The sequence below is a fragment of the Choloepus didactylus genome, chromosome 2, assembly GCF_015220235.1.
Source record: "Choloepus didactylus isolate mChoDid1 chromosome 2, mChoDid1.pri, whole genome shotgun sequence".
NCBI lineage: Eukaryota > Metazoa > Chordata > Mammalia > Pilosa > Megalonychidae > Choloepus > Choloepus didactylus.
In genome coordinates, this window is record NC_051308.1 from 182428425 (window position 1) to 182445688 (window position 17264).

General features: G+C 37.9%; 2 protein-coding genes across 9 annotated transcripts in view; one reads left to right on the forward strand and one right to left on the reverse strand.

Annotated features, from left to right (window-relative positions):
• The window catches only part of ALG6 (ALG6 alpha-1,3-glucosyltransferase), a 124173-nt gene that overhangs the window by 59236 nt on the left and 47673 nt on the right, over positions 1–17264 (reverse strand). For all 8 annotated transcript variants that reach the window (XR_005215338.1, XM_037827030.1, XM_037827026.1 and 5 more), the window contains exons 6-7: positions 17130–17212; positions 16427–16491 (exon numbers count right to left, since the gene is read on the reverse strand). Coding sequence is in view for 7 of the 8 variants with exons in the window: in XM_037827030.1 (XP_037682958.1) it covers positions 16427–16491; positions 17130–17212 (148 nt within the window). In the remaining variant the exon portion in view is untranslated. The remainder of the gene's footprint in view (positions 1–16426; positions 16492–17129; positions 17213–17264) is intronic.
• LOC119527213 (SRSF protein kinase 1-like) lies at positions 2025–5170 on the forward strand. Its single transcript, XM_037827024.1, is given in 2 exon segments — positions 2025–2759; positions 2762–5170. Coding segments are annotated over 2 exon segments (1962 nt in total). The 5' UTR covers positions 2025–2092; the 3' UTR covers positions 4057–5170.

Genomic DNA, 17264 nt, shown 5'->3' on the forward strand with positions numbered 1-17264 from the left:
TTGGAGTGCTAGAGTAACATGAGGAAAAGAAAACAAGGGGATTAACTGAAAAAAGTCCTTAGACAAGGAAATCAGATCTCACTCCACTCCTGTGGAAAGATTATCTGGCACCCAAATATTTACCCCCTGGCAATAAAAGACGGAACAATTCTCCAAAAATATGGAATAAACTATCCAAGGCAGCTAGTGTAGAAGTTAGCACTATAGCATAAAACCCTCCATATTCTGGCATTTAAGGATGCCAAAGTATATCTGTCTAGTTACCCTCTACTAGGGTATACAGCATTTTCTATTGCCTTATTCTCATTCTATTCTAGTCTAGAATAGATACACTAGTACAGCACAAAAAATGAACCCTATTGTAAATAAGGGACTACAGTTAATACTGCAACTATAAAAATGTTCTTTAATGAATTGTAACAATTGTACCATTTTAATACAAGGTATTAATAATAGGGTGGTATCTGGGAAGTCTGTATTTTATGCATGACTTTTCTGTAAACCTACAACTTCTTTAATTTAAAACAAAAATTTAAAAAGGGGAGATACACTAGGATCAAGTAGACATTTAAGGAAAACTTATGACATGACAGAAAATGACTAAAATGGAAAGGGGAAAAAATTGCCTTGAAGAATGGAAATAATTTGGGAAACAGCAGAGAAACTTACAAAAAGAAAGAGAGAGACAAAAAAAAAAAATTCTGGTTAGTAACTGAAAATATGGTTACCAAAACAAATGAAAGTTAATAAAAGGGTTAGAAGATAAAGTCAAATAATCTTCCAAGTCACAAAACAACAAGACAAAGAGATGGTCAAGAAAGAGATAAAAGATTTAGTAACATCTGACTAATAAATTCAAGAAAGAAGTTAGAAAATTATCAAAGAAATAACAGAAGAGAATTTCCCAGAGCTAAAGGACATGAGTCTTCAAAATGAATAGTCCCATAGTATCCAAAACAATTAATGTAAAACACCTATGCCTACATAATGAAATTTCAGAGCCCAAACGGTAAATAATAGCAGCGGCAATGACAGCAGCAACGACAATAATAGTAACAAACAATTATATAGTGCTTATTATCTGTCAGGTATTTTTTAAGTGCTTTACAAATATTAACTCATTCAATTCTCAAAACAAGCTTACAAAATAAGGGCTACTATTATCTCCATTTTAAAAAAGGAAGAGAGTAAAGTACAGAGTGGCTAAGAAATGTGTCACCACAAAATGACATAACCCAAAGATTCCAGAGTTTAATTGAAATCACTGGGAGATTTCACTACAAACATACCAAAATCATTAAAATGAAAATTACTGACAATTGATAAAGATGTCGAGCCCTGGAACCCTTATACCACTGCTGATGAGTGTTAATTAGTACAACCACACTTATAAGCAATTTGGGATTCTCTAAAATTGAACATGCATACACCCTATAACTCAGCAATTCCACTAGTAAAAATAAATGTATGTGCACAAAAAGGTAACTGCAAGAATGTTCATAGCAGCATTATTCATCATTGCCAAAAATTAGCAACAACCCAATTGTCCATCAGTCCATGAAAGTGAACAAACTACACCTACACACAACTACATGAATAATTCTTACAAACAAAATGTTGAACAAAAGACACCAGACATAAAGGAATATCTGCTGTATGGTTCCATTGATAAAAAGTTCAAAGAAAACAGAAAACTAAACTGTTGCATTAGCAGTAAATTTATGGCTATCTTGGAAAAAGTGAAGAAGTATTTCAGAGGTATACAAGGGTAATTTTTTGGGTACTAGCAATTTCTATTTCTTGACATATGTAGTAATTTGCCAGTTTACTGAGTTGCACATTTAAGATTTGTGTACTTTTCTGTATGAGTATTATATTTAAAAAGAGTTTTAAAAACATAGTGAATAACTTCTATTTTTTCTTTTCTTTACATCAGTGTTCTTTCTTGATATCATCATAGTACTTGAAAGTATGATCAATGATCCCACAATTTTCTTAAAAATCAAGCTAAACTGGGAAAGTGGACAGAATAATTTGATTTAAAAAACAAACTTGAGGATTGCGCAGGCGCTTGGCGGTTACCGGTCTCGCCATGGAGCGGAAAGTGCTTGCGCTCCAGGCCCGAAAGAAAAGGACCAAGGCCAAGAAGGACAAAGCCCAAAGGAAATCTGAAACTCAGCATCGAGGCTCTGCTCCCTACTCTGAGAGTGATCTACCAGAGCAGAAGGAGGAGATCTTAGGATCTGATGATGATGAGCAAGAGGATCCCAATGATTATTGTAAAGGAGGTTATCATCTTGTGAAAATCGGAGACCTATTCAATGGGAGATACCATGTCATCCGAAAGCTGGGCTGGGGACACTTTTCAACAGTGTGGTTGTCATGGGATATTCAGGGGAAGAAGTTTGTGGCTATGAAAGTAGTTAAAAGTGCTGAGCATTATACTGAAACGGCACTAGATGAAATCCGGTTGCTGAAATCAGTTCGTGATTCAGACCCTAATGATCCAAACAGAGAAATGGTTGTTCAACTATTAGATGACTTTAAAATATCAGGAGTTAATGGAACCCATATCTGCATGGTATTTGAAGTTTTGGGCCATCATCTGCTCAAGTGGATCATCAAATCAAATTATCAGGGGCTCCCACTTCCTTGTGTCAAAAAAATTATTCAGCAAGTCTTACAGGGTCTGGATTATTTACACACCAAGTGCCGCATCATCCACACTGACATTAAACCAGAAAACATCTTGTTATCAGTGATGAGCAATACATTCGGCGGCTGGCTGCAGAGGCTACCGAATGGCAACGATCTGGAGCTCCTCCACCTTCCGGATCTGCAGTCAGTACTGCTCCCCAGCCTAAACCAGCTGACAAAATGTCAAAGAATAAGAAGAAGAAATTGAAGAAGCAGCAGAAGCACCAGGCAGAATTACTAGAGAAGCGAATGCAGGAAATTGAGGAAATGGAGAAAGAGTCGGGCCCTGGGCAAAAAAGACCAAACAAGCAAGAAGAATCAGAGAGTCCTGTTGAAAGACCCTTGAAAGAGAACCCATCTAATAAAATGACCCAAGAAAAACTTGAAGAGGCATGTACCATTGTCCAGAATCAAACACTTATGGAGCGTGATGTGGAGGGTGGCGCAGCAGAAATTAATTGCAATGGAGTAACTGAAATTGTTAATTATTCTGAGAACAGGAATAAAGAGACACTGAGGCTTAAAGACGATCTACATAATGCTAATAACTGTGGTGTCCAAAATTTGAAGCAGGAACCTAGTTTCCTAAGCTCACAAAATGGAGACAGCAGCACATCTCAAGAAACAGACTCTTGTACACCTACAACCTCAGAGGTATCGGATACCATGGTGTGCCAGTCTTCAAATACAGACCAGTCATTCAGTGAACAGGACATCAGCCAACTTCAAGAAAGCATTCGTGCAGAGATACCCTGTGAGGATGATCAAGAGCAGGAACATAATGGACCATTGGACAACAAAGGAAAATCCACTGCTGGAAATTTTCTTGTTAATCCATTGGAGCCAAAAAATGCAGAAAAACTCAAAGTGAAGATTGCTGATCTTGGAAATGCCTGTTGGGTGCACAAACATTTCACTGAAGATATTCAGACAAGGCAGTATCGCTCCCTGGAAGTTCTGATAGGATCTGGCTATAATACCCCTGCTGACATTTGGAGCACAGCATGCATGGCCTTTGAACTGGCCACAGGTGACTATTTGTTTGAGCCTCATTCAGGGGAAGAGTACACTAGAGATGAAGATCACATTGCATTGATCATAGAACTTCTGGGGAAGGTGCCTCGCAAGCTCATTGTGGCAGGAAAATATTCCAAGGAATTTTTCACCAAAAAAGGTGACCTGAAACACATCACAAAGCTGAAACCCTGGGGCCTTTTTGAGGTTCTAGTGGAGAAATATGAGTGGTCTCAGGAAGAGGCAGCTGGCTTCACGGATTTCTTACTGCCCATGTTGGAGCTGATTCCCGAGAAGAGAGCCACCACCGCCGAGTGTCTCCAGCACCCCTGGCTCAACTCCTAAGCCCCTGGCCCCTGCCCAACACTGCAGCAGAGATCACACACTGACCCTCCGCCCTCCCCAGCATTTATTTCCCTCTTCCTTTTTCAGGCTGAAGCTCTTTCTTCAAGGGTTTCTAGATTTTTTTTTTTTAATCCAGCATGTTCACTTGGGTTTGCTTATATGACCCTGTGGAGATCCCCACAGCCATTGGGCATCCTCGGTGAATTTGGCCTTGGCTGGGCTCTGTCAAAGACTAACGAACTGAAATGTAAAACAGCTTATTGCCCTGTACCCTTGCCTTTCCATCAGGACATCCTTTTAAACTTTAAACATCCTTTTTAAAAAGAGCTTTGAAAATGTATGAGCCCATTCACTGACTCTAAGAGTCAACTTTTCTAGTGCTTATCCCATTGGTAGCATAAGGATGAGGAGAAGGGAAGAATGTTAATTCCTTGTGCAGCAGAGACATTAAACTTGCTGTATCCAGGCTGTATCATCTTCCTGGATTGTTTCTGTTACTCTCTATGTTCACATTTTTCCCTGAAACTTAAGCTACTATCTTTTTTAATAGGCTGTATAAACACCAAATGTGTGTATCATTTTATCACTGTTCAAAGCAACATCAAATTCCTTTCATCTTTAATAATGTCAGGTTCCTTTACTGCAGTCTAATTAGTGATGGAAGCAAAATTAGAACCACTGAAAAGCAGTTTCTTCAGAACCACAGGTGTTTAGCAAGCAGTGCTTTCCTACGTGTCTTCTGTCACCCTGGGAGCACAGTTATTTTGATCGGCTTTTTTCTTTTTTTGTTTGTTTGTTTGTTTCTATTTTTTTTAATCCTGGTTGTCACTTTTTTCATTGCATTTGAATTTGTTGCCCTGTAACTAAAGAATTCAAGATAACTAGAAAGGAGATCTGGGTTTCAGAGCTTTCCCATCTAAGAAGAAATGTCCCAGAGCTCTTGACTCCTTTCCAAACAGTCCCCTAATTTTATTTATAAATAACTTTTTTTTCTCTTTGCCCAGGATTTTGGCTTTGAAGCAGTTTCCCTTTGTGACTTTATGTTTTTTCATTTTCTCAGAGGCTTAGAGTCTTACATGAAACCCCAGGATAAAAGAACCAAGGGGAGGGGTGGGGTGGCATTTTTTTGTGGGGGGGGGGGTGGCTTTTAAGATTAGCCATTCTCTGCTGCTATTTCCTTGTATAATGTAAGTTTTTAACCTCAATTTTGAGATGATTGAGATGTACTTGAGAATTGTTTTTTGGGTTTTTTTGTTTTTTTTTAATGAGAAAGGCTTTGTAAATCTTATTTAGGATGGGCCTCTCCTAGACTTGCTCTAGATGTTACTTACTCCTCTGGTCATATTGAAAAGCAAAAGTGGGGCAGGATTGGAGTCACAGCTGCTTGCTCAGAACGGACCAAGTGGGCCTTGGAAATTACAGCATTCTCCAGAAGTGGTTGTAGGACTCTTAATTTACAGAAAGCCAAGGAGGTGCATCTTGAGGCCCTATAACAAAGCTCCCAATGAGACTGTTGGGTAGCCAGTTTTCTATATGGGGTATTGGAATCTAGTTTCTCTTATTTCTCCACCAACAATGGCAAAGGAAAAAGTGGTGCCATTGTGCAATCCATTTAACTGATAAACGCATTACCATGAGTAACTATGGCCAGCTGTTCTTCAGATCCTTAATTGAGTACTCTTGAAATCAGACATGTTCCTGTAGAAAGAATTTTAAGACAGGCTACACACCTATCAAGAATAAAGAAAATAGATTGTATCAAACAACGGCAGGGAAATCCTTCAGCAATTCATATCCACCTTGGGTTTTCAGCTGGTATCTACAGCTAAAGCAATAGAAGACAGAACCGAATTATCTTCTATACTGTAAAATCACAGTTGTGGAATTATGGGAATTTTCATGGTGATGTTAAGGTGAAATAACCAAAAAAACCCAGAAGGGCCCCTATTTTAGCAAACAATTGAGAAATAAAAGGAAATTTTCTTAAGAGAGAACCTATAACTTCATTTTGGTTAATTTGGTATATTTCCTCGCTATACTAAGGGCTTTTTCCTTACCATTTAAGGGGCCAAATTATGTGGAAGATGTAGAAAGACATAGCTGTAGAACTTCCAAGTACCCCACGAGCCTTTATCGAGCCTAATCATAATACTGTCAAATTGCCATGATCTCACTAAGGATTTCTATTTGCTGTCAGGTAAAAATACAACTCTGAATACATTTTTATGCTTTCTACTGGATGCATTGTCTGTTTTCTTTGTAAATGCAGGACAATAAACAAATTATTTAATCTAAAAAAAAAAAACAAAAAAAAAAAACAAACTTGAATGTCTTTTGCAATTCCTTTGACAGATATGCATATTAATTTCATTACAATTAAAATAAGTTGTCATGAAATGGAAAAGCTGTTATTTAAGCAAACATGTTGCTGTGTGTTATGGGGTTTTTTCCCTCCCTCGGGAGTAACATTTAATACATTAGAAGACAATTTAGAGAGCCATGCACAGATTTTACAAATTTATCCTCCAGATTTGTTTGTTTGTTGTCTGAATGTTCCTTATCTTAGGTATAAAAATATATATATAGACAGAGCTTCATGGGAAGATTAAATAGGAAGCTTCAGAATTAGTCCTTTGATGAAAACTATTAAATAGACAGGAACTATATGAAACAATTATTTTGAAACTCCAGAGACCAGAAGAACACTGTACAGGTAAGAGTGGGAGGAAGACACTAATAAATTACAATAAAGCACTGTAAATTGCTCACTCCACGACAGCTACCAGCGCCCATCCCAAATTCTCATGGCAAGCCACTGTGGGGTCCCTCGCTAGCTGATGATGACAGAAAGGGACAAAAAATTCTCTTCCCCAAGAACAGGGATGGGCACAGCCTATCACTGATCACGGCTTTTGATTAGCAAATTTGGATCACTGGGCCTGGCTCTGACAATACCTATTTTTTCAACCCACCCCAGACAAAGGCAGCAGTAACCATTGTTTCAACTCTCCATGGACAGGGATGTAGACTGTGAAGATCTAAAGATGCAGGCTTCCTCAGGTCTACAGGGAACAGTTAGCTGAAATGCTACATTTCCTTTGAGGAGTCAACCTAGGTAGCCTCAGTTTTGGGGACTCATCAGAGAAGATTTTAGTGCTCTTCCTGATCCCCACCCCAGGCACTTTTAAGCCAGTCTGTGCATCCTTCGTGGGTCCCTAGCCTGGTTTCAGCTGGGAATGACAACTTGAGAAAGTCCTCTCTGGGGTGACTCTCCTCTCAGAATTTGCCCTCAAGGCAAAAGCAGCAAGAGACTACAAAAGAAGTGTTAAAAATATACAGGCAGACAGTCTGAAAAAAAGGCCTATCAGAGATAAAAACCCAGCAGAGAAAGGTCTGTATCCTGGAGATAGAGAAAACAACCAAACTCCTATAAACAAGGGAACTCCAAAACAATTAACAAGAAAAAGTCCAGGACAACACAAAGGACCAGAAAGACAGGGAAAACCCTGCAAACTGCATTCACCTTAGGGAGATATTCCTGATAGGAGGGTTAAAGCTCAAGAAAATCTGTCTTTTCACCAGCTGGTTTCAAAACCAAGAAACAGACATCACAAGGGATAAATTCCAGAGTTAACATTTTAAAATATAAAAATGTACAGTGTGCAACAAAAGAGTGCAGGACAAACAAATAGGAAATGATGGCCCAACCAAAGGAAGAGGATAAAAATACAGAAAACACCAAAGAAAAATGTTGACATACCATACAAAGCCTTGAAACCAAATGATCTGAAGAATGCTCAAGGAGATGAAGGAAAGTACAGAGAAAGACCTAAAGGATATCTGGAAAACTATGAATGAACAATATGAGAGTCTAAGTAAATATATAGAAGATTTTAAAAAGGTTCCAAACAGAACTACTAGAGTTTAGGACCCATTAACTGAAATGAAAAATGCCAAGGAGGGTTTTAAGAGCAGACAGGAACTGAAAGAAGAAAAAAAATCAGTGAACTTGAAGACAAGACACTTGAAATTAGTCAGGTTGAGGAACAGAGAGAAAAAAAAATATTAATAGCAAAAATAGCCTAAGACAGCTATGGATCACCATCAAGCACAACAACATGCACGCTGTGGAGCCTCAAAATGAGAAGAAAGAGACAAAAGGGCAGAAGGAATCTTCAAATAAGTAATGACAAAGAACTTCCCAAATTTAGCAAAAGATGTGACTATGTACATCCAAGAAGCTCAAAGAATATCAAACAGGATAAACATGAATAAAAATACACCCAGTCATATATCACACAAGCAAATGCTAAGGATAAGGCAAAAATTCTGAAAGCTGCAAGAGAAAAGCAACACATGACATACAAGGGAGTCCCAATTAGATTCACTGCCACTCTCTCAATAGAAACCATGAAAGCAATAAGTGAGTGGGTTGAAATACAAAACTGCTGAAGAAAAACAACTGCCAGCCAAGAATTTTATATCTGACAAAATCCTCTTTCAAAAATGAGAATGGTGACATCATCAACATGGTGACATGAACAGCTACTTAAAACTCCTCCCCAGAGATTCAATGAACAAAAGGACAATTCTGAATTGTTTGAAACTCTAGAGTAGGATAGAGACTGGAGAAGGACCCTGCAGATGCCAAACTGAAGAGAAGAAATATCCATCCCAGACCAACTGGTCCTCTCCCCTTCCCCTCATTCAGGCTCGGTGCGGGAAAGGCACAGAATCAGCAGACAGCAATCCTCCCACAGGGACACAGAATTTTAAATCACTCACAGCAGTGAGAAATACCCCCACTGTTTGAAGACCCAGGAGACAGGGGAAGACATTTCAAGGCTCAGGCCAGTGAGGGACAAAGAGACTGAGAAAACGTGGACAGAGGCTGTGTTTCCAGGCCTGGGTCTGAAAACCCTTCCCCCACCCTTCAGGGAAGCAGCAGCCAGCGGTCATTTCCTTGCCCTGGGTCAGCTGAGAGTACTGAGGGAGTACTCTACCACAGGTGTAACCCCACATCAAGCCACATTTTAGATGGCAAAGTGAGGACATAGGAATCCTCCATTCTCAGCTTACCTGTGTTAGATGCAGCTTGTGCTTGGAGGAAAAGCAGACTCTGAGGATGAGTCAGTTACCAAACAGTGCCATCTGCTGGACAGTCAGGAAAGTGTAAGGGAATAGAAACACTTTTTAAAAGATGCTCCATACCCTTTATTAAGACCACAGGCGCTGATTTACATGCCCTACACAGAAACCAAGTCCAGTTTTGGCCAAGAAATATGGACAACCCAACTGTCAAAGCACAGCTCTAAAACAAACCCAGGTCTTGCTGACCAGTGGAAAACAGAGCACCACTGGAAGCCAGCATATCTATATTACCACACACAGTGAACTTGCTGTGATGCCCAGTGCCTACCTCCCCATCCCTGTGGCAGGCCACAGTAGGTGCCTGATTAGGGGGGTAGACGGGGAGGGGGCACAATCCATCACTTGGCCAGTGAGATAAACAAAGAAATGTGGAGAGCAAAGAAAACTCAAGGCAAAAGAGAGAAAACAACTTCTAGAATAAACTAATCAGGACAAGCAGATGCCTAAACAGCAAAAAATCACAAGCCATACCAGGAAACATGAAGATATGGCCTAGTCAAAGGAACAAACTAATACCTCAACTGAGATTAAAGAGTTAAAACAACTAATTAAAGATGTTCAAACAAATCTAAATCAAATCAACAAGTTGAAAGAAAATGTGACAAAAGAGATGAAGGATATAAAGAAGATACTGGGTGACCATAAGGAAGAATTTGTAAGCTTGAAAAAACAAATGGCAAAACTTATGGGAATGAAAGGCACAATAGAAGAGATGAAAAGCACACTAGAGACATACAACAACAGACTTGGTGAGGTAGAAGAAAGAATTACCAAACTAGAGGACAGATCATCTGAAATCCTACACACAAAAGAACAGATAGGGAAAAGAATGGGAAAATATGAGCAGGGGCTCAGGGAACTGAATGATAACATGAAGTGCATGAATATATGTGTTACAGATGTCCCAGAAGGAGAAGAGAAGCGAAAAGGGGCAGAAAGAATAACAGAGGAAATAATCAATGAAAATTTCCCAACTCTTATGAAAGACATAAAATTACAGGTCCAAGAAGTACAGTATACCCCAAACAGAACTGATCCAAATAGACCTACTCCAAGACATTTAGTAATCAGATTGTCAAATATCAGAGACAAAGAGAGAATTCTGAAAGCAGCAAAAGAAAAGCAATCTATCATATACAAGGGAAAGCTCAATAAGACTACGTGTGAATGTCTCAGTAGAAACCATAGAGGCAAGAAGGCAGTGATACGACATATTAAAGACATTGAAAGAGAAAAACTGCCAACAAAGAATCTTATCTGACAAAACTGTCCCTCAAAAATAAGGGAGAGTTTAAAATATTTACAGATAAACAGACACAGAGAAATCATGAACAGGAGACCCCCTCTACAAGAAATACTAAAGGGAGTGCTACAGACAAGACAGGAAAAGACAAAAGAGAGGAGTATGGAGAAAAGTATAGAAACGAAGATAGAAAGAGGGTAAAGATCAGGCATTTGACGCTGAAGGAATATATAATGTTCAACAGGATTGATTGTATATATCCAGAAATGGATAGCACAATACTGAGTGATGGTAGCACAATATTTTAAGTACACTGAACAAAGATGACTGTGAGTATGGTTGAAAGAGGAAGGTTAGGAACATGTAGGACACCAGAAGAAAAGATAAAAGATAAAAAAGACTCAGACTGTATAATTTAGTGAAACCTAGAGTGGTCAATGATTGTGACTAAATGTACAAATATAAGAATGTTTTTACATGAGAGAGAACAAATGAATGTCAACTTTGCAAAGTGTTAAAAATGGGATGGTATTGGGAAAAATACAATTAATGCCAACTAGAGTCTATAGTTAACAGTAACATTGTAATATGCTTCCATTAATTCTAACAAAGGCAATATACCAAAGCTAAATGTCTATAAGAGGGGGATATAAGGAAAGGGTATGGGATTCTTGGCGTTGGAAATAACGGAAGTGGTGAAACTGTAACCCATAACAATCTTTGAAATTTGTTCTATAACTACCTGTTAAATTGTACTTTGAAAGTTATCACGTCTGTATATATGTTATATTACACAATAAAAAAAATGTTTTAAAAAATAAGGAAAAGGTTTGGGGAAGATGGTGGAATAGGATAGGCAGAACTCACTCCTCCACCATAAACAAACAGAGAACAGTCAGAAAATGATCAAAGTAGCAGTTCTGGAGTCCAGTAATCAGAAGAACCTCTGCATTATATAAAGAAGACGTGGATAGAAAAGCGGAGAAACTAGGACTGAGAAACTGGGGTGAGGGTATTCAATCGCGATCATCCCTAAGGTCTGCCACCACGCAACAGCCAGAACAGGCAGCTGAAAAGTGGCAAACCCCTGCTTCAGACACGAGGGATGCAATTGTCTCAGCCTAACGGTGCGGAAACCTTGGAGCCAGCAGATTCATCTTAGCCACGTAAAGAGACCCTGCTGCACTACCCAGTACCTAATCCCGATTCCTGTGGGCACCTGGACTTGAGGGACTCTGGGAAGGTGTCTCCTAGGAAGGAGAGGCGGACACAAAGCAGAAACGACCTGACAATTGGCTGGCAAGAGAGACACTCTGGGTCCTGCTGCCTCGATCCTATCTTCACAGGGGCTCAGGATGCTCACTGCATTCATGAGCAGAGGTAGGGGCAAGGATGCTGCCATTGCAACACCAGGTGCCCCTTCCTCCATCCCTGAGGTGGTCGTGCTGGCTGGTGAAAAGCAGTGCACTCCTAGGACAGCTGTTGGCTGGTAAAGTTGAACCTCCCAGTCCCACAGCCTGGAATGCTTCCACACAGGAACCTGGGATTCACCAGACCGATCACACCTACAAGCTGGAGTCTTTGCCATGGTGCTCAGTGCCCATCTCCCACCCCCGGAGCCAGTGGCTTCTAGCACAGCATTGAATGGATTTTCACCTGGTCTAGAACCTGCCCGGCCTGCTACCGCAGTCAGGGAGAGACGGGATTGTGGGTAAGAGGTGGCCCAACAGCAGCATCTGATGGGAAGACATGGAAAGTGCAGACTGGCAAGCTGCTCTTCTACATAGCCTTCAACAGACTTGAAAAGGGCTACTCCCCCTGAGATAAACCCTGACCTTGGTTTGGAAGGGAATTAATGACAAAGTGCCAAAGAAGATCTTCAAAGCAAACCTAAGCAAAAACAAAATATTAGACAAGCGAGGGGGAAACCAACTTTCAAACTAACCTTATCAAGACAATCAAATGCCTAGAAACCAACAAAAAATCACAAACATATAAAGAAGATATGGCCAAGCCAAATGATCAAAATAAAAAGCTAGAGGATACACAGAATTTAGAATAACTAATCCAAGATGTTCATACAAATTCCCTAAATAATTTCAATGAGTTGTTTAAAGAGATAAAGGATATCAAGAAGACACTAGAAGAGCACAAAGAAGAATTTGAAAGAATAAACAGAAAAACAGCAGATCTTTTGGAATGAAATTGGAAATCAATGACCACCAAAGAACTAGAACTTTCACAAACATATGGAGGTTAAACAACATACTCTTAAACAATCAGTGGTTCAAAGAAGAAATTGCAACAGGAAGTAGTAAGTATCTAAACATGAATGAAAATGGGATGCAGTAATGGTGGTGCTAAGAGGTAAATTTAGAGTTCTAAATGCTTAAAAAGAAAGAAAAAGCTAAAACCAAAAGCCTAACTGACCAAATGAAGAAAGTAGAGAAAGGGCAGCAAAGTAACCCTAAAGCAAGTAGAAGAAAATAAATAGCAAAGATTAAAGCTGAAATAAATGAATTAAAGAACAAAAAAACAATAGAGCTAATCAATAAAACCAAAAGGTAGTTCTTTGGAAAGATCAACAAGATTGACAAACCCTTAGGCTAGACTGACAAAGTCAAAAAGAAAGAAGATGCAAATAAATAAAATCAGAAATGAGAGGGGGATCATTACCACAGATCCCAAAGAAATAAAACAAGATCATAAGAGGATACTAAATACAACTGTGTGCCAACAAACTAGCCAACTTAGATGAAATGGCTAATTACTTAGAAACACTCAAGCAACCTATGCTGACTTGAGAAGAATTAGAAGACCTCATGAAACCAATCACAAGTTAAGAGATTCAATCAGTCATCAAAAACTTCCTACAAAGAAAAGCTCAGGGTCAGATGGCTTCAAAGGGGAATTTTATCAAACATTCCAAGAAGAATTAACACCATTTCAGCTCAAACTCTTCTAAAATACTGAAGAGGAAGAAAAGTTACTTAACTCATTCTATTAAGCCAACATTACCCTAATTCCAAAGCCAGACAAAGATACTACAAGAAAAGAAACCTACAGGCCAATCTCCCTAATGAATATATCCACAAAAATTCTCAACAAAGTACTTGCAAATCAACTTCAACAGCACATCAAAGAATTACACACCACATCCAAGTTGAGTTTATTCCAGGCATGCAAGGGTCTTTCAACAGAAGAGAATCAATTAATGTAATAAAATACATTAACAAATCAAAAGGGAAAATTCACATGATCATCCTGACTGATGTTGAAAAGGCATTTGACAAAATTCAACATCTTTTCTTGATAAAAATACTTCAAATGTAGTAATCAAAGGAAACTCAATATGATAAAGGGCATACATGAAACCCATAGCCAGCATCTTACTCAATAGCAAGAGACTGAAAGCCTTCCATCTGAGATCGAGAATGAGACGAGACAAAAATGCCCATTATCACCACTTTTATTCAACATCGTGCTTGAGGTTCTGGTGAGAGCAATTAGGCAAGAAAAAGAAATAAAAAGCATCCAGACTGGAAAGGAAGAAGTAAAACTCTCACATTTGGAAAATCCAAGAAATCCACAACAAAAGCTAGTTGAGCTAAAAAATTCAGCTAAGTGGCAGGATAAAAGACTAATGTGCAAAAATCAGTAGTGTTTCTATACACTAGGAATGACCTAACCAAGGAGACAATTAAGAAAAAAAAAATTCCATTCACAATAGCAACCAAAAGAATCAAGTACCTAGGAATAAACTTAACCAAGGATGTAAAGGACCTAGACTCAAAAACTACAAAATACTGCTTAAACAAATCAAAGAAGACCTAAATAAATGGAAGGATTTTCCATGTTCATGATTGGAAGACTAAGTATCATTAAGTTGTCAATCCTACCAAAGCAATTTATAGATTCAATGCAATCTGTAATCCCAATCAAAATTCCAACAACCTTCTTTGCAGAAATGGGAAAACCAATCATCAAATTTATATGGAAGGGTGAGGGACCCCAATAGCTAAAGCCATCTTGAAAAAGAAGAATGAAGTTGGAAGACTCACACTCCCCGATCTTAAAACTTACCACAAAGCCACGGTAATCATAACAGCATGGTACTAGCACAAGGACAAATACACAGATGAATGGAATTGAACTGAGAACTCAGAAATCAACCCTAACATTTAGGGCCAATTGATTTTTGACAAGGGGGCAAAGGCCACTCCAATTGGGAAGAAAATAGTCTCTTCAACAAATGGTGCTGGGAAAATTGGATCTCCATTTGCAAAACAAAGAAGGAGAACCCCCACCATATACAAAAATCAACTCAAAATGGATCAAACACCTTAACATAAGAGCTAGAGCTATCAAACTCCTAGAAGAAAATGTAGGGAAGCATTTTCAGGGCCTTGTGTTAAGCAATGGTTTATTAGACTTTACACCCAAAGCACAAGCAACAAAGAATAAATAGATAAAAGGGACGTCATCAAAATTAAAAACTTTTGTTCCTCAAAGGACTTTATCATGAAAATAAAATGAAAATCTACACAATAGAAAATATTCGAAACTACATATCCAAAAAAGGCTTAATATCTAGAATACATAAAGAAATCCTTCAACTTAACAAAATGACAACAACCCAATCAAAAAGTGGATACAAGCTTGAACAGACATCTTTTCAAAGAAGATATACAAAAGCCAGAAAGCACATGAAAACATGCTCAGCATCATTAGCCATCAGGGAGATGCAAATCAAAATCACGAGACACCATTTCACACCCATCAGAATGGCTACTATTTTAAAAATGGAAAATACAAGTGATGGAGAGGATGCAGAGAAATAGCAACACTCATTCATTACTGATAGCAATGTAAATGGTGCAACCGCTGTTGAAGACAGTTTGGTGGTTCCTCAGAAAGCTAGTATAAAACTACCACATGACCCAGCAATCCCACCACTAGGAATATACCCAAAAGAATTGAAAGCAGCTATTCAAGTATTTGCACACCAATGTTCATAGTAGCATTATTCACAATTGCCAAAAGATATAAGCAACCCACATGCCCATAAACTGATGGATGGATAAACAAAATGAAGCATATACAATGGAATATTATTCAGCCATAAAAAGGAATGAAGTCCTGATACATGCAACATCGATGAACCTTAAAGGCATCATGCTGAGTGAAATAAGCCAGACACAAAAGGACAAATACTGTTTGCTCTCACTGATTTAAAACAATTAAAATAGCAAACTCATAGTCAGAATCTAGAATAAAGGTTACCAGGAGACAGGGTGGGGATAGGGAATGGGAAGTTAAGTTTTAAAATGTACTGGGTTCCTATTTGGAATTGTTTTGGTAATGGATGGTGGTGATGGGAGCACAACAATGTTAACACAATTAACAACACTGAAATATATATATATGAATATGATTAAAAGGGGAAATGTTAGATTGTATATATGCTAAAAGAACTAAAAGTTTAAAAAAAAAACATAAAATTTGCACAGTAGACTTTAATTATTCATTCAGTCTTAGTTTCCAAAAGCTTCTTGCCTATCACTACCTGTTAGAGAAACATGTTTTAGAACTCAACAAACTATATAATTGCTTTCCTTTTTTTTTGGAATCAGATAACATTTTTAAAAGATTGGACATATGCTACACATTTTTAGAATTAGCAGGACAAAGCATACTTGGCTCTCTTTACAATTTCCCAGAAAGAGCTAATCAGTTACCAACATTGTGTTCTCAAGCCAAACAGGTGTGAAAAGCAGTTCTAGTTTTAATAAATCTGTCCTTCATTCACCATGTAAAATCTTGGTGAAAAGATTCTTTTTTAAAATTGTGAAAATACTTTACATAAGCAAGCACCCTAGAAAATAAGACATTACTGGATGACAAAATCACATACATTTGAGCCTAGATTTCCTAACATGCAACTAATGACTTCATTTCTAAATTAGTAAAGGATACTGAAAATGTCCATAGTCAATAAGAATAAGGCCTGGATACAGCAAAATGCATAATATATTAGCAATCTGTAAAGAAAAATATTGTGAAATAAGAAAGTAATCTGTTACTTGAATCAAGTTGGTTAAAAGTATGGTTTCACTTAACACACTAGCAAATGTTTCTTTTTTACTGGGGTGTTACAGCTTCCGCTTATCAAAATTTTCCATCTTTTATAAAACAACTCTTTTAGGCACTGACAACTTCATAGAAGTAACTTAGGACACTTCAGTAAAAAGGAAAAAATCACTTAAAAGTAAAAGAAATCAGAGAAGTTAATCTAATGATTAAACTATCTAAAATGACCAAAAAGAATATTTGATGAATGAGAATACATAACGACTTTTCAAAATGCCTTTATTTTAGTGATTTTCACAAGCCAGCTCAAAAATTCAGATTTACCAGCTAAGCAATAAATTCAGCATGCCATGTAATTCAGCAGTACATAATTTTTAAAATTCGATGCATCTTAGAGCATTAAGATAATTACTGTAAGATAAGTTGTTTTCCAAATGAAAGTTAATTATTAGCGGTACACTATTGATGCATTTTTTTCTGTTTCCAAAAGGATGGCTTCCTTAAGCTCTAATATAGTTAATAGTCAAGCTAAAAAAAAAAAAAAAAAAAAAATTTCAGACATGTAACATCAAGTTGCCTGAAAACTTACCTTTTTCTTAGTTGAGGTTTCTTTTAAACAATAGCAGTACAAAACCACTGCAGGTATATAAATCAGCAAATCAGCAACAAAAACTGAAAAAAACAAGCAAATAATTTTAGGTATGAATCCATCAGGATGTACAAT